At 45.6% G+C, this 24057-nt stretch overlaps 1 protein-coding gene across 5 annotated transcripts; it reads right to left on the reverse strand.

Annotated features, from left to right (window-relative positions):
* Positions 1-23908, reverse strand: LOC106897456 (chromosome unknown open reading frame, human C10orf71). 5 transcript variants are annotated; one of them, XM_014958074.1, is made up of 5 exons: positions 19269-19607; positions 16594-16773; positions 15963-16025; positions 7816-7987; positions 1-5880 (listed from the first exon to the last, which is right to left on the reverse strand). In XM_014958074.1, the coding sequence occupies exon 5, from the start codon at positions 5702-5704 to the stop codon at positions 1079-1081; it is 4626 nt and encodes a 1541-aa protein (XP_014813560.1). In that variant the 5' UTR covers positions 5705-5880; positions 7816-7987; positions 15963-16025; positions 16594-16773; positions 19269-19607; the 3' UTR covers positions 1-1078. The 5 variants fall into 5 exon arrangements, with proteins under 5 accessions (XP_014813560.1, XP_014813559.1, XP_014813561.1 ...); XM_014958073.1 differs by lacking the exons at positions 15963-16025; positions 16594-16773 and adding an exon at positions 22135-22203 and having other exon boundaries at positions 19269-19435; XM_014958075.1 differs by lacking the exon at positions 15963-16025.
* Between the last annotated feature and the right edge of the window lie 149 nt (positions 23909-24057).

A 24057-nucleotide genomic window follows, 5' to 3' on the forward strand; every position in this document is an offset into this window, starting at 1 on the left:
GCTTATGCAAGGATGAGTGATATTTTGATACAGATATGTCAAAGAAAAGTGACAATCCAAAGAAGCACTTTTTAAAGAAATTAATACTTTGGATATTTTGTATCTCTTTTAAAATCACAGAATTCACAAGACCAAAATTAGTCACAATGTTTTTCAAGTTTTAAAAGTTAGTGCTGCATTTCAGTGGGAGCCTGAAAACCAAACAAAACATAAAGCACCTCAATTGTAATAAGCAAAGGTCTTCTCATCCTAATAGAAAATGAAATGATGTTATGGGATTTCATTTAACCTTGCTCCTTACCAAAATATTTCAGTACCGAGTACCAAGATAAGTTGAAGTTGTAAGCTGCATTATAAATAACCCCTGACTCTAAGGGCACTTACTTGGAGATTATCAAGAAATACAAGATTCCAGCAGCATGTTAGTGGACACTGCAAAAGGATATGAGAAGTCTAGAGCAGCTGTAACTGTGTTCTGGAGGTTTAAAGGTTATTTTTTGACACAGCTGTTGTATTGTGCATATACAATCTTTTTGTCAATCACATCTGGGCAATCAATGAGTGCAAAAAAGAAAAAGAATCTTGGGTTTATGGCACATGTGTAGCCATGGGCTTTCTACCTGTCAGTACAGTTCAAAGGCAGTGAGTGAGGAAAGTCTGGCAGATGCGGCCTCTGTCCTGGGTGTCACAAGGTGGACAGGATGGTCTTACATGTTTTACTTTGTGTCATATATCACACAACTCATCTGGGCAAAGGGACACTTGCTTTGGCGACCCCAGCCATGGCAAGGGCAAAGCAGCAGCAGCAGCAAGCAGTGGCTTCATCCTGTCGCCTTTATTCCTTCAGCTGGCATCTCCCCTTCAGCTCACTCATAATTTGGTGCTTACTCAATGTCACACTTCTTCAGGGTGATTATCACCTCGCGTCTCTCAGCGTGGTCAGCTTTCATTTTCCTTCCCACCCAAAGCACGGTGAGACTCGGGCATAAAGTGTTGTACAAACATCAAATCTGCGTGTGCTTTTGTGTGCATGTGTCTGTCTGTTCTTAAAAACACTTACTTCTTCTTACTTCGGTTTTCAAGATACTCCTTCAGCAGCAAAATCATCTAAATCAGTGAGGGACACTATGCCAGTATGTGGGGTCGGGCTCATGTCCTTTTGTAAGTGAACTTGAGTTTCTTCAGCTTCTTGACCGAAGGAGCAAGAGGCTGGTTCAATGTAGGGCTGAGCATCCACGGTTTCAGCATATCTGTAGTCCTGCTGGTCATCTTCTGGTTGTTCAGCTGGTTCTCCTGGTACAGCTGGCATCAGCCAGGTAGGTTCAGAGAGCTGAGAAGGTGACCTCAGCACTGCTACAGATGAAGCTGGCAAAGGCAGCACTCTTGGGTAGGAAGCATAGGGAGAACTCCTAATTTCTGAAGAAGGGGGCTGGTGGTTCCCTTCCAAGGAAGGGACTGAGACTTGAACGTATTTGCCAGTTTCTGGGTCATAAAATGTCTTTAAACTGACTTCAGCTGGCAAATCAACAATATAGTATTGACCAGAGTCGGGGTCTTGGAGGAGTTTACGTTGGGTTGAAGAGGGCGAAGGACTTACTGCTGATGCACCACTGAGTCTTCCTGCACCCGTTTCTGTGGGAGTCAAAGTTGAGTGAGGGACAGGATGGAGAGGAGAACATCCCAAGGGTGAAGGAGATGCCAGTGTCTGTCCAGGATAAGAAGGCTTTCTCCCTACAGCATCTTCTTGCTCAGTCTGATGTTTCTTCTGCTGTTCTTGCATTTTCTTTCTCCTGCTTGCCAGCTTTTTGGCCCTGCGCAGGGCCTTTTCTGTTTTTGGTGGCACAGCAGGAGGTTTCCCTGCTGCTCTCTCCCCGGGACCCCTGGGCTCCAAGCTCTCAGCCTCCCCCCCAGAACTGGAAAGCAGATTCCTCCGGGTGGAATCGAGTATCTCTTCTGCTGACATACCAGCTCTGCTCCTCAGTGCCATGTTCAGCAAGGCAGGGTTTACAGCATCCTCTGTCTCTCTCAGGCCAGAAGTTGGTGGTTTGTCAGACGATGAACTGGCAGCAAGAGAGTGCAAGGTGCTGCCCGACCTGGGGCTGGGAACGGCGGAGCACGTGAGACTGTCCAACAAATCCTGCGTGCCTTCTGTATGTAGGATGTCCTCTAAAGCTTCATGGAATACAGGAGAATACTTGTGGTCCTCTGGTATGGAGCCGGTCACAGGGGAAATTGTCTCTGTAGTGATTATTTTCTTCGCGCAAGAGCCACCTCTGCGATTCGATAAATGATGATTCTTAAAGTAATTTGTCGTTCTTTCTGCGGGATAGCTGGGGTTGGTTTGTGCTTGGTCATTTTCCAGACCTAAATTTGGCTGTGTCAAGCTGTGTCTTGCCTTCCTAATCTGGGGCTTCTCTTTCCTTCTGCAGACACTTTGCTCGTTCATTTTCCCAACTTTATTTAACAAAGCACAAGTCTCTTCTTCTTCCATCAGCTTCCCTAACGAAGAGCTCTCTGCATCTTCCAGAAGACTGGGATCCAGTGTTGCTGGAGTAGATCCAGGCTCACTGGCCTCTTTCCCTCCATCACTTGCTCCATCCCTCACGTTCTGCTGCCCTCTGCGCCTCGATGCCCACCAGCCTACCTCCTGGGCATGCGACCGGTTTCGGTGCTTCTTCTGCTCTGCATAGGACATAAACCTACTTTCCATTTCCTTGTAACTGCTGCTCACTGTATCATCCAGGGAAAAGGACCTGAAGAGGGGCAGCTTGACAGCCCTTATTACCTGAGGGGACCTGAACGTGTTATCTTTAATCATAAACAGACTAGGTTTGGTTGAGGTTGAAGATGGTGGTGTTTGTGGTTCCTCAGACCTCTGGATGGACATGTCCCTTACGCTGTTGGAAGCAGAATCCACACTCTTGGCCTCTTCCCTTTTCTCTGTCCTTAGCTTCTCTTTCATCAAGCTCCTCTGTTCATTCCCAGTAACCTTCCCCTCCCTCTTCTCTCCTGCACCAGTACCAGAGCTGACACAAGCATAATACTGCAGTTCATCTTCCCCAACCTCTTTCCCTCTCTCCTGGTGGCTTTTCTTACTGTCTGAACTCATTTCACTGTTAGTCCTCTGGCTTTCTTGAAGGCTTGCCTTCTGCGTCAGGGGCACCGGTGGAAATGGCTCCTCCTGAAGTGGTTGCTCTACTGTGGAGACAAAAGACTGCTCTGAAGAACTAGTGCTTCTTTTGCCGTGTCCTTCGTGGACAGTGACCACCATGTTGGTTGGGATGTCACTGTAAGGCACGTCCTCTGCTGGTGAGAGCTGGTTTGGGGGTGTTTTGAAGGAAAACACTTCGTTCTGATCAGCAGCCTGTCTTTCCTTTTCCTCACCCTGGACACTGGGATTTTGCTGGGGCTGCCCAGCCGTTGTACCTCTGCTGTCCCTGCTGAATGGCTTCAGTGCTGGATACCGTAGACATTTCCTTAAATCAGGTTCATTTGATTCATGCCCGAACAAGGGGAAGTTTTCATTATCCTTTGTGTTTTTAACCAGACCTTCGTGTTTTGGATCGTCTTGCTGCAAGTTGTCTCCAGTTTGGTAAAATAAAAGGTCTGCTGTTGTCTGGGGTGAACTCAAAGTCAGGTAATTGTCTGTCAAGTGTGCAGTTAAATCAGTTTTATTGTCCTTTTCAGGTACACTGCCAGACAATGCGGAGGTTATATCACTTGATTCATCTTTCTCTGCAATACTTTTGTTACTTTTTTCTTGTAAAGTCGAAACTGAGGCATTCATTTTTGTACTCTCCTGTATATTTTCCCTAGCTTTATTTTTCTCCTCCAAGGCCCTTAACAGGGGAGAAGGGGTATAAATGCTTTTAACGCGTTTACGTACATCCTTCAAGTTGAATAACAGACTCGATGCTTTCGATTTGTAACTATCCCGAGACCTGTAATCTCCAAACATGCCCTCTTCCTGGTCTCTCGCGGCCGCGCTCTCGGTGGGAGGAGGTGTCAGTGGGACCAGCTCACTTTCCGTGAGGTCTGCTTCCTGTTTTGGTGGTATGATGGGTGTTAAGAGTTCAGAGATGTTGAACGAGGGACTGATGGATCCAGGGGAGTTCACCTGTTTAGCCAGAGGAGCCACATCCAGACCAGGTTCAGCACCAGTCGCCTTTTCAGACAACGAAACCATCTCATTGCTGGCTGTGAACTTCTCCTTTGAAGTCTGTCTCTTCTCTGCTGCCCCTTTGGTAGCCTTCTGTCTCCTCCAGGGTGGACTCGTATGGCCCAGTTGGGGACTGAGGGCCTCCTCTTCGGTTAAAGTGGTCAGGGGTCTTCGTGGAGGTGAGCTGGGTGCCTGGGACATGGGTGAGGATGAAACCACCCTGTAGGACACAGACTGGGGTGAGACAGAGGCTTGGGACATGACAGAGGGGGAAAGCTGGGCTGGCATTGGGGGTGGTGGAACAGGAGGGGCTTCAGGGGTAGGAGGTGTTGGGGGATGGCCCTGTTGGATGGGGGGTGGAAGAGGAACAGGGGGTGGCCTAGGAGGACCCTGGGGCACATGGATCCGAGGTGGGGGAGTGGGTGGGAGAGCAGCAGGAAATTCAGGTTTTGAAGGGAGGGGGCCCTGAGGTACAGCTGGGAGAGGGACGCTGAAAGCAGCTTCTGGTGGAGTTGGCTCCATCTGAAAATCCTTCTCCTGCTTCTTAGCAACAGTGCTTTTGACAGGTGGCAATTTATGTTCATGTGTGTGGGATCCTTTAATAAATGGTGCTTCTTCCAGGTATGTAAGACCTTCCTTTTTCATTTTTATATCAACAAATTCCTCCTTTTCAGTCAGCTTTTTGTGATGAACGTTCCATGATTCAAAAGCACTATTCTCACTGTGAAGAAAATTACCTTTTTTTGCTGGCTCATTAACTTTCATACTTCTGTTTTTTAAAGCCTTTTTAGAAGAACGGGAAAAATTTGACTTGGCTACTTTTGACATCTCAATCAGCACAGGATAATAACCATCAGAGCCACAATAACCCAGGCCTATTTTATTAGGTCTTTTCTGTTGCTCATGTTTGTCACTGAGACACTGGCTCCCTTGACCAGCCTCAGAAAACTCAGAAAGTTCCTTGTGGATGCTTAAAATGTCCGTGTCATCCCAGTAAGCCATATCATTTCCATGATTTAATTTATATTTTTGAAAGCTATTCCTAATGGGCTGCTTAATGGCTACCAGGGAACCTCCTGACCCTTGGTCTGCAGTCTTGTCAAACGTCTTAATCAATGAGGACACTTTTGAAAAATGTTTATTGTTCCTTGGACCAGGGACTGGCAAATTCAGCTTTTTCCTTTCCGTGGCAAAGGTGTTATTTTTAGCAACCCTCTTCTCCTCCGGAGCACACTTTGGTAACTGCTGGAATGTGGAAGCCCATATTGTATGTTCATTGTTTCTTGCCGTTAGCTTGTTAGGGATGTTGCTTTTCTTGATGGCGTGGTTTAACGTCCCTGGGTGGAATTTGGCAGAGAACTGGAGGGTGAAGTCAGGGGAAATGGCAAGATCTGGATCATTGTAAGAGTCTTCAAGTTCTGCCACGCACAGACTTTTGAAGGCCCGGTCTGTGAGGCTGCTCACCTCCCTGTCCGTGTCATCCAGGAGGCTCCCGATACTGGAGGAGTCACTGTGTCCTTCGGTATGTTTCTTATTTCCCTGCATCCTTCCTGGGAGTCATGAACAAATTACCCCAAGGATTGATTTCGGGTGTCAAACAGGCAGACAACTGTGGTGGGTGGTTCCAGCTGTTTGCGATTCACAAGCACAAAGCAATCCCTCCAGAAGGTGCTGCTGCACGTCGATTCATCTCACACAGTAGCTGAAGGAAACTTTCTTCTCTGCAAAACCAAAAATTATACATTATTTGTTTTTGATATTAACACCATTGGACAGAGAGCATTTTTCCAGCTACACCAGTCACTGACTAATTTGCTCCTACATGTGTTCTGAACAAGATGCTAATCCCACAATAAACAACACAAAAAATAATTGTTATTTTGGTCCATTCAAGTAGCTCCTGGCAGATATGTTAATTTCTGGGAAGTGCCATTAAAAAAAAGTGGTTTCACCTCGGATTCTTCACTTGGGCTCTTAAGCAAGGATATAAGAGCCAAGGAAAGATATTTCAAGTACTTCCCTTTCCATACCTCCAACCACCAACACTTCCAAATGCTATGCCAAGGCTACAAAGGTTAGCCATTTTTTTGGCCAGGAAGAATTGGTAATAAAAAGAGAGAAAACTTACTTAAAAAAAGAATGTCACTGGGTACATCATTGCACACTGTGTCCAAAAATGAAAGAAAAGTTGATAAAACTTACTTGGGAAGACATCATGATTATAATGTAAAATATTTTGTGAAAAATAAAGTTCTGGTAGAAGGCTCTATTCTCACTCATCTGTTAGCTCATGACTACAGAAAATCAAGTCTATAGAGATGAACCTGCTTGAATCCAGCTAGAGCTTTGCTGTGACCATTACCCTGAGCAGAACCCATGTTTAAGAAGGCACAAGGGCCCTGCAGGTAAAGAGGATTTACTGTGCATTAGCGTGTTCCAAGCAAATATTGCTGGGGGTAAAATCTTTTAGCCACCCATATCCAGATAGTATGGTTGGGTTAGTATTTTGAAACCAAAGAGGCTGCTAATATCAGGTTAACCAGCAGAAGGCAGGAGTGCCTCGGGGACCCCAGCAGACCCACTAAAGGAGCACAGGAAACATTTGGTTTCCTTTGCAGAGCTGCCCGAGATCGAAAGGTGACCCCTTCAACGCAACTATAAATTATCACAGCCTTCCATTAATCCCTGATTACGCTGCACAGTCAAGGCCCACAGAACTGTGGATTTTTTCTGTCTCCACCCCAGTCTGGAGACAGGATGGGGGAATCTTTGGATGAAGCAAGTATAAGCAAAATAGACCCTTCAGCTATACTGGAAATCTATACACGACAACTCTTTACTCTGCAAACCCTTTAGCTACTTATTCTGACATTCAAGGGCTTGAGCAGGGTATTGACTAAACTCCAGAGAGTCAGCTTAAATGCATATTCAAGACCTAGCTGAAAGGAAAGTCATTTAAGACACCTTCAGGGAAGTCTGGTCTGTATCTCCATTTCCTAGCACAACTGCATCATTGGCTTCTGATAAGCTGAAACACCACAGTTCATATCCACAGCAGTTTCCAGCTTCTATACAAGTGGAAGCTGTCTCCATCTCAAGCTTGGATCCACTGTAGAACTGAGCAGTGAAATCCAGATGCAGATTTCAGCCCCTCCAGCTGCCTGAATCCATGATTTCCCTTTGGCCCATCTCAGGGAGACTCCTGGAAAGGGCACGATTTTCCCTATGATGACCCAGCGCTGGTCAAAGTATGAAAAGTCAGAAGAACTGGACTTAATCAGCAAAATTACTCAGGCTCTGCCGTTTCTTCAAACAAAAACACTCCTCACCTTCCTTTTCTATTTAAAAAAAAACCTCAGCCAACCTATTTTTAGACAAAGTTTCACAGTGAATCTTGATTCTGTCCTTCCAGCCATACAATTCCAATGACGTATGTAGAACTACAATAGATTTACACCAGAAATAAGCCAGGGTTAATAGAGTTTCCCCATTTTACTTTGTACAAAGATGTTTCAAACGTGAGTTCCACTCTCCTGCCCCACACGTACATTTTTGTGTCTAATGCAGCAAGAAAAGAAGAAAAGACAAATAAAAGGCCATCCCCATTCTTGCATTTAATCCTTAACTGTTAATGAGTGGGAAGTACAGGTACATACCTGCCATGTAATTTTTGCTTCTCATCTTTAGAACTCCCTCTCATGCTTGTATTTGGCTCCATTTCTGAACATCTTTAGTGAGGAGGTAGAAATAGTCCAGTGATGTGGATTCTACAGAAGCAGCGTCCCGGGATGATTTCGACCTTCAGCATTTTTTGATCTTGAGTGAACTCTGCAATTTGAAAACAGAGACATGTGTTTGCACAATCTGAAGATGATTGTCTTGCACTGTATTCATTCATTTATTTGTTCACTCACGTTTTACAAATGTTTTAGGAGCGATTTACAGGGTTCCTCACCAAAAGAGACAGGTATCCATCCCAGAGTGATAATAAGCAGATACCTGGAGGGTTTGGTAGCTTGTGGAGTGTGGTACCATCAAACAACTATTACCACCTCCCACCCTCTCTGGTAGGGACTAACGGCTGAGTGAGCAATGGTTTCCTGGCAGTCTGCCCACTGCAAGGCTGGGTGATGTCTCCAGGCTACAAAGAGATGACTTCTTCCCTGCTGCTGTCTATGTCCCTGCTGTACCACCCTTTCATCGGGACTGTAGAAGAAAGTGGACAGTCTCCACTCCACCTGTACGTGACTTCCTCTTGCCAGCAACTACAGCCAACCATTGGTCTGGTGGGCTGGAAACTAATGCAGCTGAGGTTCAGAAAGTCCATATTTTTCACTGTCCCTGTTGGAAAGGAGAAGAAAAGTGGGCAGCTGAGATGGTGAGGGGCAGTAAAGAAAATAGCTTTCTGCTTCTGTGCATAGAATCACAGAATTGCCCAGGTTGGAAAGGACCTTTCAGATCATCGAGTCCAATCATCTGTCCAACACTGACAAAACCATCACTAAACCACATCCCTCAGCACCATGTCTGCCCAGCTTTTAAATCCCTCCAGGGATGGTGACTCCACCCCTTCCCTGGGCAGCCCATTCCAAGGCTTAATAACCCTTTCAGTGTAAAAGTTTTTCCTAATATCCAATCTAAATCTCCCCTGGTGCAAATTAAGGCCATTTCCTCTTGTCTTATGGCCTGTTCCTTGGGAGAAGAGACCGACCCCCCTGGCTACACCCTCCTTTCAGGGAGTTGGAGAGAGTGAGAAGGTCTCCCCTCAGCCTCCTTTTCTCCAGGCTGAACAACCTCAGCCGCTCCTCACCAGACGTGCTCCAGACTCCTCACCAGCTCCGTTGCCCTTCTCTGGACACCCATGGACCACGAACCAGAGTCAGGAGATGATCAAGGAAACCTTAGCTGTGGTGAATGTGTGTTGCTGCTGTTCTTTTCCTGTGGAGACCTCCAAGGTCTGGCCCTGCCTGGCCCTAAGGTAAGGCAAATAGCACACAGGTGCAGATAGAGTAGACTTTCCTGAAGTGAGGGTCTCCTCTACAGAAGCTTTTGTGTCAGCCCAGGGTATTCAAAACACACTGGCAAAAGTGGCAACAAAGGCTCACCCAACTGGGATGGTCTCCTACACCTACCTGAAGAAGGACAGTTGTCAGTATTAGTTTAGGGACATGCCTGTACCAAGCAGAGATTTTTGTGGTCCTTTTAAGGTGTCTGAGTGAAAAAAAGGAAAAGCAAAGGAAAAAAAACCCAATGCTATGTCTGGTTGCAGCCAGACGTAAAAGGGCATCGTCATTGCAGAGACATGTACTCAGTCTTCTTTGCTCAGAGGTTAAATTACAATTTTACTGCTTCTGTTGTACCCTTAACTGTGCAAAGCCAACACAGCTGTGGGAGATGGTGATTATGTTCTGGCTCACTCATCACTGGGGCTGTTGACTAAATTCCACCGACACAATGTTTATCGCTATTTATTGGTGGTGGTGCCTGCACTAGGAGGAAGCTTGGCTTTCAGATCTCACGGACAGAGGTCTGGAGAAACATCTCGTCCCTTGTAAGCCGAGAACATCTGCTGAAAAGTGAGTAGGGTAACAATAAACATGGGAGATCATGATGTAATCTCAGTACTTATTTTCCTAGATGGAGTCACTGTTACAAAAAAAAAAACCACCCAGTGCCACTGATTAAAAAGAGAATAGCGACTGTCACTGTCTCTGAAACCCCTGTGAAGATCCTTGTCTTGCCTGGCCATCATACCAGTACTTGGGCAGTGTAATGTTTCAAGCTGGAAAAGCTGTGTCTGCACCAAGTGTTCAAGGTGCATATCACTACTGGGACTGATTTAGCTCCTCCTTGTAGAGGTATGATGGCGACTTCTGAACTTTGGGCAAAGAAGCTGTTCAGGGCTGGTTTAATAAATTAGTAAAATGTCATTTCTTTACCATTTTGGACAAACACGGCAGCCAGCAAGTGAGGTGCTGCAGTGTTTGAGCATAGGTCAGGCTTCAGCTTGTTCAGACATTTAAGGATGTCTGAATTTAGTCTGTTTCCAACGAGGTGCAGTGTTTGAGCATAGGTCAGGCTTCAGCTTGTTCAGACATTTAAGGATGTCTGAATTTAGTCTGTTTCCAAGAGAGAGGAAAGCACAAGGCTGGGTGTTTGGAACAGCTTAGGGAACGCTGAGAAACACGTGAGGTGTTTGCAATGGGCATCTGCTGACACGAGCTACCCAAAAAGCCTGCGTGAACGTACAGATTTCAAGGAGCTTAATCAGAAACCAACCTCCCTTCTCTTTTAAATAGGAGGCTTTTTTCAGTGGCCCTCTTAAGGGCCTAGCAAGTTGTGATGAGGAGGTTAAATTACAGAGACTATTCCTGGCCTGGCACAGACTGAATGTCAACTTTTTTTTCACTAGACAGGAGGTGGGGAAACCAGCAAACTTGGCTGGAGCGTGTGACATCACTGCTGCTGCAATAGAGAAAGGGCTGGTTGGTTCCCCCACCCCCTCGGGCTGGTATTTGGCTGAAACATTGTGCCATGAGACATCTCAGTGGCATTTTGGCAGCGCCCTTGGGAGCTGCATAGCGATCTGAAGTCAGCAGTGCTGCATTCCCCCTGGACGATGGGAAGAGAAGGGAGAGGGACAGGAGGTTTATTCTTTTTTTTTTAAATCTTTGTAAGCTGGTTTCTTCATGTGGTGCTCTCTCCATGACATCCATCTAGAACTCAGAGCCCTACGATGACCTCTGATTGAGGTTTATTCAGAGGTGTCCTCTATTTGCACACCCAGTGTTGCTTTGGGATTCCAGGGGGTTCATGATGACAATGAATAGTTAGTGCTTCTTCCCATGGGAAACAGAAGAATCCGTAGTAAATTGATGAAATTTTTGCATAGGTGCATGTTTGTCCTGCAAGGTCAGGCTGGAGACAGGGCTTTGAGCAACCTGGTCTAGTGGGAGGTGTCCCTGCCCAGGGTAGGGAGGTTGGAACTTGATGATCTTTAAGGTCCCTTCCAACCCAAACCATTCCATGATTCTATGAGAGGACTAGATGGAATCAGGCCCGTTCAGCTGTGTGTCATCAGGCCAAGACAATGTCCCCAGCCAATGGCTGCTCCTCACAGGGCTTGGTGAGCTCTCTTGACTGTTGCCAGAAAATCCTGCCTGGCAGCAGGGATCAGCATGTGGACAGCTATGGAGTGTACTGCTGATGGTCAATGATCACTGTACCACTGTCTTCATGTCATATTTAGGCAAATGGACAAAAAGGTGTCAGGGAGTTAAAGGTCCCTGCCAGAGACAAGATGCCAGAAGGCAAGAAAAGTGAAAAACCCCTGTAGCCTGATGTAGAACACCTGAACTTCCTTTAGGCTGGGCTGCTTGGACTGCCACAGGTGTGTGAGCTGGTCACACTGGTCTGCATGGGGGCCAAATGCTCCCTTTGACCTGCCCTCCAGGCCCACTGCCTCTCTGAGCAGCTCTTGGGGCACATGGACCCCCATCAAGGAGGGGTAAGAGAGACAATGCTGCTCCAACAACATTTCCCTGGACTGTCAAGAAAGGCAGCTTCTGGATGAAGATGGTCATGAGCTTCCATTTCCCTCATCCAACAAGATCACTTTTGTGGTCATAACAGGCAGCCAAAGTGAATCCTCCTGCCTGGGGAAAGGGGAACCACTTTGCTCAAACACAAATACCTGCTCCAGCTGATGGACAGAAGAGAATTGGATCTCAGAATGAAGATCTAAACCCCAACAGAAATGACTAGCACAGAACAAAGTGACCTCAGCTATTCCAGCACCAGACCTTTGAGCATTGCACTGGAAAGCAAGGTGAAGGAACCACACATCTGAACGAAACCAGTGTAGACTGGGTCCATTCCCCGTGAGGATTTGGCCCAGCAATTGTGTCTCGAACAGCTTGTCCTGGGCCAGAGAAGAGGAGAGACTGTTCTTGACTTTGGGCCAACTTCTGTTCTCAGTTACACTGGTATAAATCTAGAGTCATTTTACTGACGTCAGTAGAATAACTAAGAACAGAATTGGTGACTCTACATCCATCCACTTCCTAAGCCGACACTGGTGCACCATCCAGAAGGCGACATCAGTAACTGTAACCACAGTAAAGTGAATTCCAGCATCTCTGAAGAGCCAAACCTCACCCCTACGTGGCATTCAGACCAACGTGCAGAGGAAGGGGATTTGGAACCGATACCGCATTGTGATGCCACCAAATCACATCCTCTGGACAAGTCCAATTGTCTAACCTGTAGGACTTGCCACCGACAACAGCAGTGCATGTGGGATAAAGTGATTTTTCTCTTTTCTGCAATATTCACTAGAATACCTAGACCAAAGAGTAGTGTGGTAGATGTTGTGCAGTTCCAGGCTGGAACAGCAGAGCCAGCTGCCCACCTGAACTGGCACCCTCTGGAGAATATAATCTTTTGGAAATGTGGTTAGTTTTGTGTGTGTGATGGGAGAGTGTCCTCATTTAGATTGCTTTTGAAATTTCCCATGGAATACAGATTTCTGAACAGAAATTAACTTACATATTTCAAAATTTCATTCAGAATTTTTTAAAAAAATCTTTCATTTCAGATTATTTCACTATTTTGATGCTACAGGCCATGAGAACTAGCATGTGATATATACCATAATAGTTAAAATAGTATAACTGCCTTTAAGTCAGAGAGAGTGCATGCTATTTCACCGAAACTTTTCATTTTATTTTCTACGTCAACCAATACTCTGATGGTATTGCAACAGAGGGGCATCTCATTTTGAAATTTCCCTAAGAAAATATTCTAACTGATTAAAAAAAAAATGTTTCCAGTTATCTTTCCAGTGGAAATGTCATTAAAATAGTAGTGTGGTAGATGTTGTGCAGTTCCAGGCTGGAACAGCAGAGCCAGCTGCCCACCTGAACTGGCACCCTCTGGAGAATATAATCTTTTGGAAATGTGGTTAGTTTTGTGTGTGTGATGGGAGAGTGTCCTCATTTAGATTGCTTTTGAAATTTCCCATGGAATACAGATTTCTGAACAGAAATTAACTTACATATTTCAAAATTTCATTCAGAATTTTTTAAAAAAATCTTTCATTTCAGATTATTTCACTATTTTGATGCTACAGGCCATGAGAACTAGCATGTGATATATACCATAATAGTTAAAATAGTATAACTGCCTTTAAGTCAGAGAGAGTGCATGCTATTTCACCGAAACTTTTCATTTTATTTTCTACGTCAACCAATACTCTGATGGTATTGCAACAGAGGGGCATCTCATTTTGAAATTTCCCTAAGAAAATATTCCAAATGATAAAAAAAAAAATATTTCCAGTGGAAATGTCATTAAAATGAATATGGTTGGGATTTTGTTTGTTTAATCAAACAATTTTTTTCTGAAGAAAAGACAGCTGAAGTCTTTTTCTCCCAGCGAGCTCTACTGAGCCCAGTGTGCATCTGTTGCCATGGGAGCTGCAACTGGGGACTCATCAGACTCACAGCTCAAGGAAGGTCAGTGCAACCTGGTGGAATCATGAATGCAAGGAGGGAGCTAATGACCCTGTGTCCTGTATCCTGCTATGTCTTGTTTCCCCAAAGGATACGAACCTTTTCCAGGCACTGGCTGGAACTCTTACCTCTTCAGCTCAGACCACAAAGCTTCAAACAGTGGGAGATGAAGACCTCACCTGAAGAAAACTGGAACAGCTATGGGGAATGACAGAAACTCTCTCTACCCTTCTCTTTCTGGTCCAATGGCAAAGACCCAACAGTAATTTCCAGCTGGTCTATTGCAACAGAGGGGCATCTCATTTTGAAATTTCCCTAAGAAAATATTCTAACTGATTAAAAAAAAAATGTTTCCAGTTATCTTTCCAGTGGAAATGTCATTAAAATGAATATGGTTGTGACTTTGTTTAATCAAACCATTTTTTTCTGAAGACAGCTGAAGTCTTTTTCTCCCAGTGAGCTCTACTGAGCCCAGTGTGCATCTGTTGCCATGGGAGCTGCAACTGGGGACTCATCAGACTCACAGCTCAAGGAAGGTCAGTGCAACCTGGTGGAATCACGAATGCAAGGAGGGAGCTAATGACCCTGTGTCATGTATCCTGCTCTGTCTCCTTTCCCCAAAGGATACGAACCTTTTCCAGGCACTGGCTGGAACTCTTACCTCTTCAGCTCAGACCACAAAGCTTCAAACAGTGGGAGATGAAGACCTCACCTGAAGAAAACTGGAACAGCTATGGAGAATGACAGAAACTGTCTCTACCTTTCTCTTTCTGGTCCGATGACAAAGACCCAACAGTAATTTCCAGCTGGTCTCCGGACCACCTTTCCCAGAGTCCTCAAATCCTGCCAAGAAGCCCATCAAGTCTGGAAGAATGAGATGTCTGAGAATGGCTTGTATCTGAGGCTTCCTTGCAACTCCTGTTCTCTCCTTCCATTACCTGAGCCCTACCCACGGCCTTGGAAGAGTCAGTGGCACAGGGACACGACAGAAGAAGTCAAAGGGACAGAGCGTGTGACCAACACAGGCAAAGGGCAGGTGCAGCACTTGACAAACAGCACAAGTCCATGAGAATCACAAGGTGAAGGGATGGTGCTCCTCCCGTGACCCCAAGTCAGCACAGACAAGTGACATTTAAGAAACTGAACCCAAACAGTGCACTTCTTGGCATTAAAAGCCTGACTGGAAAAGGCCACTGTCTGTAACTAGGTCAATCATTATACACTGAGATATTTATACAGCTCCCCAGTAATATGGTACAGGAGCACCTTGTGGCTATTTATCCTTCCAACCTCTCCCACTGCGAGCAGGATTTCTGCCTCATTTGCAGATCAGCAGCCCAGGCCCTGGCTGGTTTGCCCAAGATCACACAGGGTACGTGTGGCAGGGCAGGGAACCACATCTATGTTTTTGGAATCACACAAGAAGAGCAAAACCATTGTCAGTTAAGGCAAAAATATGCCTTCAAAATAAAATAAACCCTTCAACTGAGTATGGTGCTGTGGCTTGGCATTATATTGTACTGTGAAATCCATCCAGATTTGCATGTGACTGACTTACTACAAAGATCTCTGCTCCACCTCAGGTTCTTGATACCTCTATCTCTCTCTGACATCATGAAGACTCAAGACTTTCTCATAGTTCAAGGTGACAACTGACATGGCATCGGTACAGCCCCCTCCCTGAGCTCTGACAGGATTTTGGCTGATGAGACCAGCATTACCTCCTTTCATTTAGTCTCAAGGAAGGCTCAGAGGATGAAATATTCTGAGTTTTCACTCTTTAAGTGCGAGAAAGGAGATTCTTCCCACAGCAGAGGGCAAGCTGTAGAGCACCACAGCATCACAATAGCTAGAGATGGGAGATGACAAATGGGGAAGGGAAGAAAAAACCCACATGGACAAGAAAACAAACATAATGGGTTGGATGCCTCGTAAAGGAACACACCAGACAGTGCCAGCCCCTGTCATGGGGAAATTGTAATGACACCAGCAAGCACACCAGACACAAGAGGGAAGCAGGTGACCTACAGAAGGAAACCTGCAGTTAGCAACCAGCCATGCCTCACTTCTCCTCCCAGGCTGGGCAATCCGAAACCAGCCCCGACTTCCACTGCCCTCCTCATCAGCCCCAGCTCTCCCATCCCATCACCAGTGTCAAGTTTACACTTGAAGCATTTAAGCTTCTTGACAAGGAGAGTCGGACCCTCCCCTCCCTGGTCCCTCCAGGATACAGTCTCAGGAAACAACAGGTTTGCAGAAAACAAGTCTTATTCTTTTCCTGGTAGTCTCACCTTCTCCTTTATATCTTCTGGATATTTCCAGGGTTTGGACAAGGATTTTGTTGAATCTGTTTTCTATAAAGAAAGGAATTCAAGCTGTTTGTACGTGCTAGGTTAAAAATTGTTTTAAGTTCTAAGTGGTTTTTCTCACCCACTGAATTCCATGGGATTTAGAGACACGCACTATCCTGAAATACCTGTCTTATGTTACCAAAGACAAATAGGTATATGTACCAGAGGGGAAAAGAGAAGACAGAGGCTTTGGTTTTCAAGGTTTTCTGGCTTGGGCTGCAGGAATAGAGCTATTTCTTACTGACACCTTGCTGCAGCTTTCAAGTGCAGTCCAAAGAGCTGGGTTCTTGGGCAAGCTGTGGGGCAGGGAGGGAAACGCACACTTATATACATGCCAGAGCATATGACTCAAGCACATAACCATTCATTCACATAACATCTTTCCTCTGATGACAAACTGCTCCTCAACCATCTGTGATTATAACGGAGCCAGTCCAGTTGAAGGACAAAAGCTGGGGCTTGCCTTACTCCTGGCTGCTGTCTGGGAGGTGGCTGTGGGACAACTATCTGGCCATGGGACAGCTACCCATCTATGGGAGGACTTTGAGAGGGCAGGGGAGAGCCCACTTACCCTTGCCTCCAGGTATTATCTCTGGAGGCCACACTATTTTCCTCCCTTTGAGAAGCAAAAGCCAGCCAGTGGTCTTGTCCTGAGCAAGATGGAAGCTTCTTCCAGTTTCCTCTTCACTGTGCAACAGGAGGTGGTGGTTTGTTTTTTTTTTTTTCCCTGGGAAATGCAAACTCCCTCTTCCTATTCAGAGATTGATTCATTGTTATGATTTAATGGCATGTCCCCAAAGCAATTCCTCATTCTTTTACAGTTAATGCACATGCTAAGGCATTTCTTGTGATTATTCTGCAAAGGATATATCCAAAAGACAGAAAGGAAAATCATAGGAGTTTTAAGTGGAATCTACACTTGTTCCCTAAGAGACAGGTCAATGACTGGCTGATTCAGTCCCTCAGCAACCTCACTGTCATCACAGTGCTTTTCCAGACCACCCAGAGCCTCTCAGGAACCCCAAAGGTAAGCAATAGTATCACCCACAGCCCTATGCTGTCACGAGCCCCTTCTTCCCCAGCTCTTCTCCTCAATTCTCCCCCACACCCCAAGTGGTAATTCTATAATTCTACCTTACTTGCCTAAAGCTTCATTCAATTCACAAGCCTAGTCAAATAACAATTTCTCAGTTTTGGGGAAACAGACTTCATGCCATGACTTCAAAGCAGATCAGTCCAAACAAAGAGTCTTTGATGAACAACAATGTCATGATGAGGAAGGCTGCCCCACTGCCCCAGGACAAACCCTGGATGCAGCTTTCAGGGAGCAGTTCCCTCTGAATGTGCTTTTGCTTCTGCACCAACATCCCAAACAGTCCTGGGCACTTCCCCCATTTTCTACACAAGGGATCCCTGTGCTTTGAAATGTGGAAAGGATGGGGATGGGGACACTCCTGAAATACATCCCAACAGAAGAAAAGCCAATAGAAGTATGCAGAATTGTCCAAGGGTTGATAACAAAGCTGACATCAAGCCAAGCTGACCTTAAGGTATTAGAGCTCGTGTCTGGTCCAGGTAAAGGTGGCAGAGAGAGGCACATCCAAGACTGAGGATCTGCAGTAGCTGTAAAATGCCAGATGCTGCTGTTTGCTGACTCTGCTTGTTAAGCCAAACGTTAACCACATGCACCTCTTTTAGAGACTTTTAAGAAAAAATTGCAGGGATTTTCATCTCTCTCTTTTCTAAATGGAAAGTCTGAGTTTGGTGGCCTTCCTACACCTGACCGTCATAGCTCTATCACAGTTCCCAAAACAGCCTCAGACACAGTGTGTAGGTACCAGGGAAGGAATCCCTGAAACTGCTGGGATGTAGCTCTGTGAGAGACTGAAAATAAAGATGCATCACTAGTTGACCTGCTTGGCTCATCAGAAGATTGTTCTGACCATTACCAGATGATTTAGATTAATCATTTCTACTTAATGCCTTCTTGGATATCATTATTTGCAAGCACAGGATATGGATGATAAAGAAACATAGGACTATAATTAAATATCTGCTTTCTATTCTTGTCCAAAGATGAACATTTGGCAGGGCAACCCAGAAGAGAGGGAAACCTTACTTCTGGGGAAGGGCTGGCCTCTCGAGGCTTCAACACTGCCTCAGTTTCTCTGGGGCTGCCGGGGGTCTCGGTGGCAGTCTGTCTGACCATACACACTTAAAGGCCATGAAAACCTGGTTTCCCTCCAGAAAGCTTATTTCCCCTTCTTACCTCTTCTCACTTTTCCTTCTCCTCTGCCTCCCTCCCAGCAAGTGCAGAGGAGTAATCAGGAACCCTCTGGCTGATACTGTACAAAGCCAGTGTGAGCCCCTCGTTTTTGGCCTGTTGCTGGAAAACTTTTCCCTCTTCAGATTTCATCTCATCACCTGTTCACAGGCCCTTTAAAAACCACAAGCAGTTGGGCTTCTTAATTCAATTTTAATTATTTCTGTTCTTATTCTGCTGCCGAGTTCCACAGCAGGGCTAACAAAACGCAGCTCCTTGGGATGGCAGATGAAGAAGTTCTGCAACAACTGGGCTCAGAAAAGCTTACACCATTTAAGAAATTTTCCAGTGATTAAAAATGGATACAAGTCATAGTCACAGTCATTTATAGTGGCCTCTTAGCACTGCCTAGGTATTTGAACTATTTTACTTTTTCAGGCTCTGTAGCACACTAATTGCCCTCTATAAAATATTTAAATTATTCTCTTCCTATTTGTTCCAAAAAAAGAAATAAAAATGCCTTCAAACCCTTATACAAATCACTGAAGTTTTTAAAAGTATCCTATCTGTAGGCAGTAATGATCTGGAAAATAAAATCAATGTTTATTTGCTTGAAGTTGCTTACAGCATAATGCTCAGGACAATTAAATGTAGCTTCATGGCAATTTAGAGATCTTTTAAAAAGATCATACCCCTTTTCCAAATAACTATATGTTGTAATCACTGCATACAAATCTATCTGCATGTCACTTTCCACATACAGACTTTCCGAGACAATCCTGCATTTTTTCAGAGCAGAAAAAAAGCTGGACAAAACGACTTTCCACCCCTAATCACGGAAAGAATTGTATAAAAGCTGTTTGATTTCTCTTATCTGAGCAATTACACACCCGATCCTTGAGTGCACACGCTTTCACACAGTCGGACACCACCATTCTTCACCCTTTCCCTGCTTTAAAAACACCCACAGGCTCCCCCCTTACCTTCTGTGCTCCAGCTCCTTGGTCAGGGACAAGGCAGAGCTGAGATTTCTTCCCTTAAGTCAAAGCCCCAGCACGTTTTACAGCAGCCTGCTTGCTATTAGCACTTCCCATTATTTATGTGCTTCAGACTTTCCTCCTGAACATGGTTATCTTAAGAGAAACAACCCCTGAGAAAGAAATAAATAAAGCAATAAAAACGGAGGAGCTAAACCCCCCGGAGCCCTCGCAGACCTGCCCAGCCAGGTGAAGTGGAGCGAGCAAGGAATCCAAAGTTAGTAAAATGTATTTAAATAGTTATCGGGCAAGGGGAAACCAAACAGAGATCATGGTGGGGAAGAGGCAAACATACGTATTGGAATAACCATGCGGTGTCAAGTAACAGACAGATGAAACAAACAGTCATCAGCTATTTTTACATTCAGATTGGCCATTGGTAATGCTGGCGAGATAACTGATACAGAAAGCAACGCTGCCCCATTGGCTCCCCAACGCCAGTGATTTGAACCTTAAAGGACTGCATTTTTGTACCTACAGGTGGGAGCCGACGTGTTTATTAAGGTATTAAAAATACCCGGGAAGAAGCATGCACATGAGTAACACATTGCTCTCCTCCCGGTGCTTTTTCATAAATAGCTCATTTCATCATCATTGAGGCTGGACAAACGAATCCAGCATTCTTGGAGTAAGGACCCCATTCCACTGTCCTTCCAAAGCAAACAAGACCAGCCGCCCTCCTGGAAGGCACATGCCGGCATTGGATTTCATCTGGCCAACTGCAATAGGATGTTGAATAATAGGGGAAATATGCCATAAAGCCAACCAGTGGGGTTTCTGTCCTGCTGATACCAGCAGTGGGTGGTGCCCCGTGCCACGCTGAGGGCACCGAGCTCCTTTCTGAAGCCATGGGGGTCCCTCGGGGCTCAGCATCACGCTGGACTTTTTAGCCACAGCCTGCCCCAAAATGAAGAGCAGAAGAACCTCCTGTGGTTACAGCCCAACTCCCACTGCAGAGCAGGGCTCCACGTGAACCCAGCGCTCATTTGCATTTTAAAAAGAGCTGCTAATTACATAGCTACAGCATGAACGAAGCAACAACCATGCAGTATCTGCTGCCTGAGAAACTCCAAGCACCAGGAGGCTTGTGATGAACTAATCCTCCCTGTGATCCAAGAGTAGTTGAAGCTTCCCAGACCTTGGTGGGACAATGACCTGCCTTCTCCAAAGCAACCTTCAGCTTTGGGAGAGGCACATCCATCACCTTAGGTCCCAGTAGGAAGGTTTTTGCAAAGTCCACACTCTGCTAAACTCCTGGTCTGGGCTTTTGGTGCTCAAGTGCTTCTCCTTGCTCATCCCAGACTGAATGCTGGTCCTACCAAACGTCTGAGAGCTTCTGTGAAGTTCTGGCTCTAAACTCCATGCTTCCAACAGCTACTCATGCCCAGCACCCATGGGAGCACTCATGCACAGGGTCATGGCACCTACGAACCCAGACATCGGAAAGAACTGGCACACACTGGAAAAAAAATTAGAAGTTTGGGATGAAAACAGACAGTGGAAATGTAGTTTTTTCAGGCACCCACTGCCACTAACGTCTGCATGTATGCGTCTGTCTCTCCCACACATTTCTGAAGAGGGCAGTTTTTCAGGCACCCACTGCCATTAATGTCTGCATGTGTGTGTCTGTCTCTCCCACACATTTCTGAAGAGGGGTGGAATGTATTTCTGGAATAGCTGTGCTAAAAATAACCCCATCCCCGCTGTCTATGAAGGGAGGCAGGTAGAGCCCTGTGCTCTGTAAGCCCATGAACTTGTGAACTGCTCAGAGGCTGAGCTGCAACGAGAAAGACCCCTCTGGAAATCACCACCCCTGGGGCAGGAAGGGTGGCTGATGCCTTGGAAAATTCAAAGCAGGCACATGGAAGCAGCTGGGGTTAACAGTATTCTGCATGATGAACATGCTTTACAGGCTCCAGCTTTGAAAAGGGCTCAAATCTTGGGATAGGCACGGTGCTTATTCAAATATGATGATAATAAATACATATATTTGCAGATTCAGTGCTCAGATGAGACGCTGGGATCAGATGGCCCGTCATTAAAATCAAACCACTTCTGGGGGAAATGACTGAATAGCACACAGCAAACACAACCCAGCGGCACTCGGATGTTGTTAGCCTGCTCCCAGGAAATTTAAAAAGCAAAAAATTCCTGCTGCTTCCTTTCAGTGAGTGCAGAGCAGTAACGGATCACGCTGAACTTATGTAGGCAGCAATTTGGATCAAAATTCTAAATTAATAGGAAAAGAGTAGGCAATTTGCACAAATATGTCAATGGAAAAATGAATGTATGTATGTATAATGAAATCCATCTTTCACACACACACTTGAAACTCGTACCCTTGCTGAGGCTGAGACTACAGACGTGACAGCCTTATGCAAGAGCAGTAGTTTTTAGCCTTTTCTGACTTGTATCCCATCCCTTAACACTTTCTCCAGGGAAATAAATGGAGTTCTGCCCTACTGAGAAAGATGGGTTTTTTCCCTTTGTTACCTTAGCTGCAGATCCCAGAGAAGCCCTGTGCAGACCCCCAGGGGTCAATGGACCGATGACAGGCGAAGAGTCCCTCGTACATGGAGACTAGAAAGTGGAACTGATTATAAACAGAAATGACAACACCCCACCTTAGACTGGGAAAACGCAAGCATCGAACTGCTTTGGTTGCAGAAAGTAAATGGTTTATAATTCTCATGGCATTAAGGAGCAAGGGGTCTATTTAATAACCCCTGAGAGCAATATGAGTATATTGAGTTTTAAGTCGCTTGTTTACAGCACTTTTTGTCTAGAAGAGCAACGGAGGCTCAATTCTTACCTGGCAGCCACAAACTGAATGATTTGTTGGGTGCTATCACAGTTGGTGTAATAACTTGATCTCCAGGCACCGGACAGATGAGGGCAGAGCATGGGCTGGACATCAGCTGAACAAAAGCAGTGAACCAAGGGTGAGGACATGTCCCACAGCGGGGACAACACCTTCATCTGCTCTGCATGTTGACTCCCACGCTTACAGGTAGATCTTGCTGTGTCCCATCTAAAAAGTCTTGCAAGGTCTGCATTTCTCTGGGGTGTTTTTAGCCCCTGTGTGTCTGCTCTTGGATGTGCCCAGGAGTGCATAGAAATTAAAAAAAAAAGTTATGGTGCAAACTAGAAGCTGCTCTACCAGCCTCCTTGGGACAGCCCAAGACCCTTCAGCTTGTTCTCCAGCAAAGGGGGCTCCACCTCTATGTCTGGATGTCCGGGGACCTGTCTGGATGAGGAGGTGGCTGCCAGTTCTATCCCATTCCTGCAGCCTCTCAGCAACCCAAATCCCTTCCTTCCATGCTCAAGCTGATCTGGATACACACCTCTTAAGATGATGGAAATGCTCCCTGTTTCTGGGGAGGGAAGTGCACCACTTGTTCCTCCTCTTGCTATTTTTGCATTTCACCCCTTGCTGAAAGAGAGATAATGGCTGAAAATGAGTCGGGGTCTCCAGTTTTGCATTCTCCTCCAGGAGGCACTGGGCTTTCTGAGCATCTGCAGATTTCCTGCTAAACATGAAAGCATCACTTTTCAGGTGCCTTCCAGTCCCTAAAGAAGCTGCAGGAGAGATGGGAGGGACTCTTGATCAGGGAGTGGAGCCAAAGGACAAGGAGTCACAGTTTTAAACTGAAAGAGGGGAGATTCAGATGAGATCTTAGGAAGAAATTCTTTGCTATGAGGGTGGTGAGACACTGGAACAGGTTGCCCAGAGAAGCTTGATTCCACTTCTCAGAATTTTATAATGTGGTGTTTAATATAGTGCAATATCAAAATTCTTTTCATCCTGCCCCCAGAAAGTAGTACAAGATATTATTTGCTAACAAACAAAACACTACGATTCTTCTCTGAAAGGAGATTTCTCACGAAACCAACAAACTTTGCTACATTTCAGCTTTGACTGCATTTGCGATCGCTGGCAGACATTGGTACCACCATCTTTGTGTCCATCTGTGGAAACATGACCTTAAATTCAGTTTTAAAGGACTTTCTACAGCCTGATCTGCTGCCCCATCAGTACCACTGGGACTCAGCTGACTCGAGACAACTCGTCTGGATTCCAGCCCCCAACACTCATCCTGAAACTGGGAGGTGCCCAGGCTGGGGCACCAGACTGGGGCTCAGCAGCTCATTTATGGCTTTCAGAGACAGAAGGTAGACTGGAAGGACTCTGATGACACAGCCCCAGTTACAGTTTTTTGGCAAGGATGTCTATGGCAACCACATCCTACCTATTTCCCCCAAATAAACTGACTCTCCAGTCATGAGGAAAGTCTTGCTTTTGCTGGTAAGAGAGACACCTCACACACATCGATCGTATCTTCAGAAACCCCAAAAGATGTTTTTGTATAACCGTTTCACTATTAAGCACCCTGCCAGGAGCGGAAGACAGATGTGACAGAAAAGAAACCTGCTACAGGAAATGCTAACACCAGAAGATGGCTAAATTATTCTGCAAGCAAGGGTTTCATCCTGCAAACCACTGTTCTGTATCTAAAATAGCTAAAAATCATATTAGGTACCTATCTGCCCTCTGGGCACTGATTTACCTTGGAAATCTTTCTCTTCCCATCAGGAATTGTCAGTGAAATCTGACAGCACTTTGCATTTTGCAGGAGAGGTTCAGCCCGTCCCAGGACTTGCAATGAATCAGCCTTTCAACAGAAGGTTAAGAAAGGGGCACCCTTGTGACAGGTCAGATGAGGGGGAAAAAAAT

Source organism: Calidris pugnax, unplaced genomic scaffold (assembly GCF_001431845.1).
Source record: "Calidris pugnax isolate Ruff unplaced genomic scaffold, ASM143184v1 scaffold352, whole genome shotgun sequence".
Taxonomy (NCBI): Eukaryota; Metazoa; Chordata; class Aves; order Charadriiformes; family Scolopacidae; genus Calidris; species Calidris pugnax.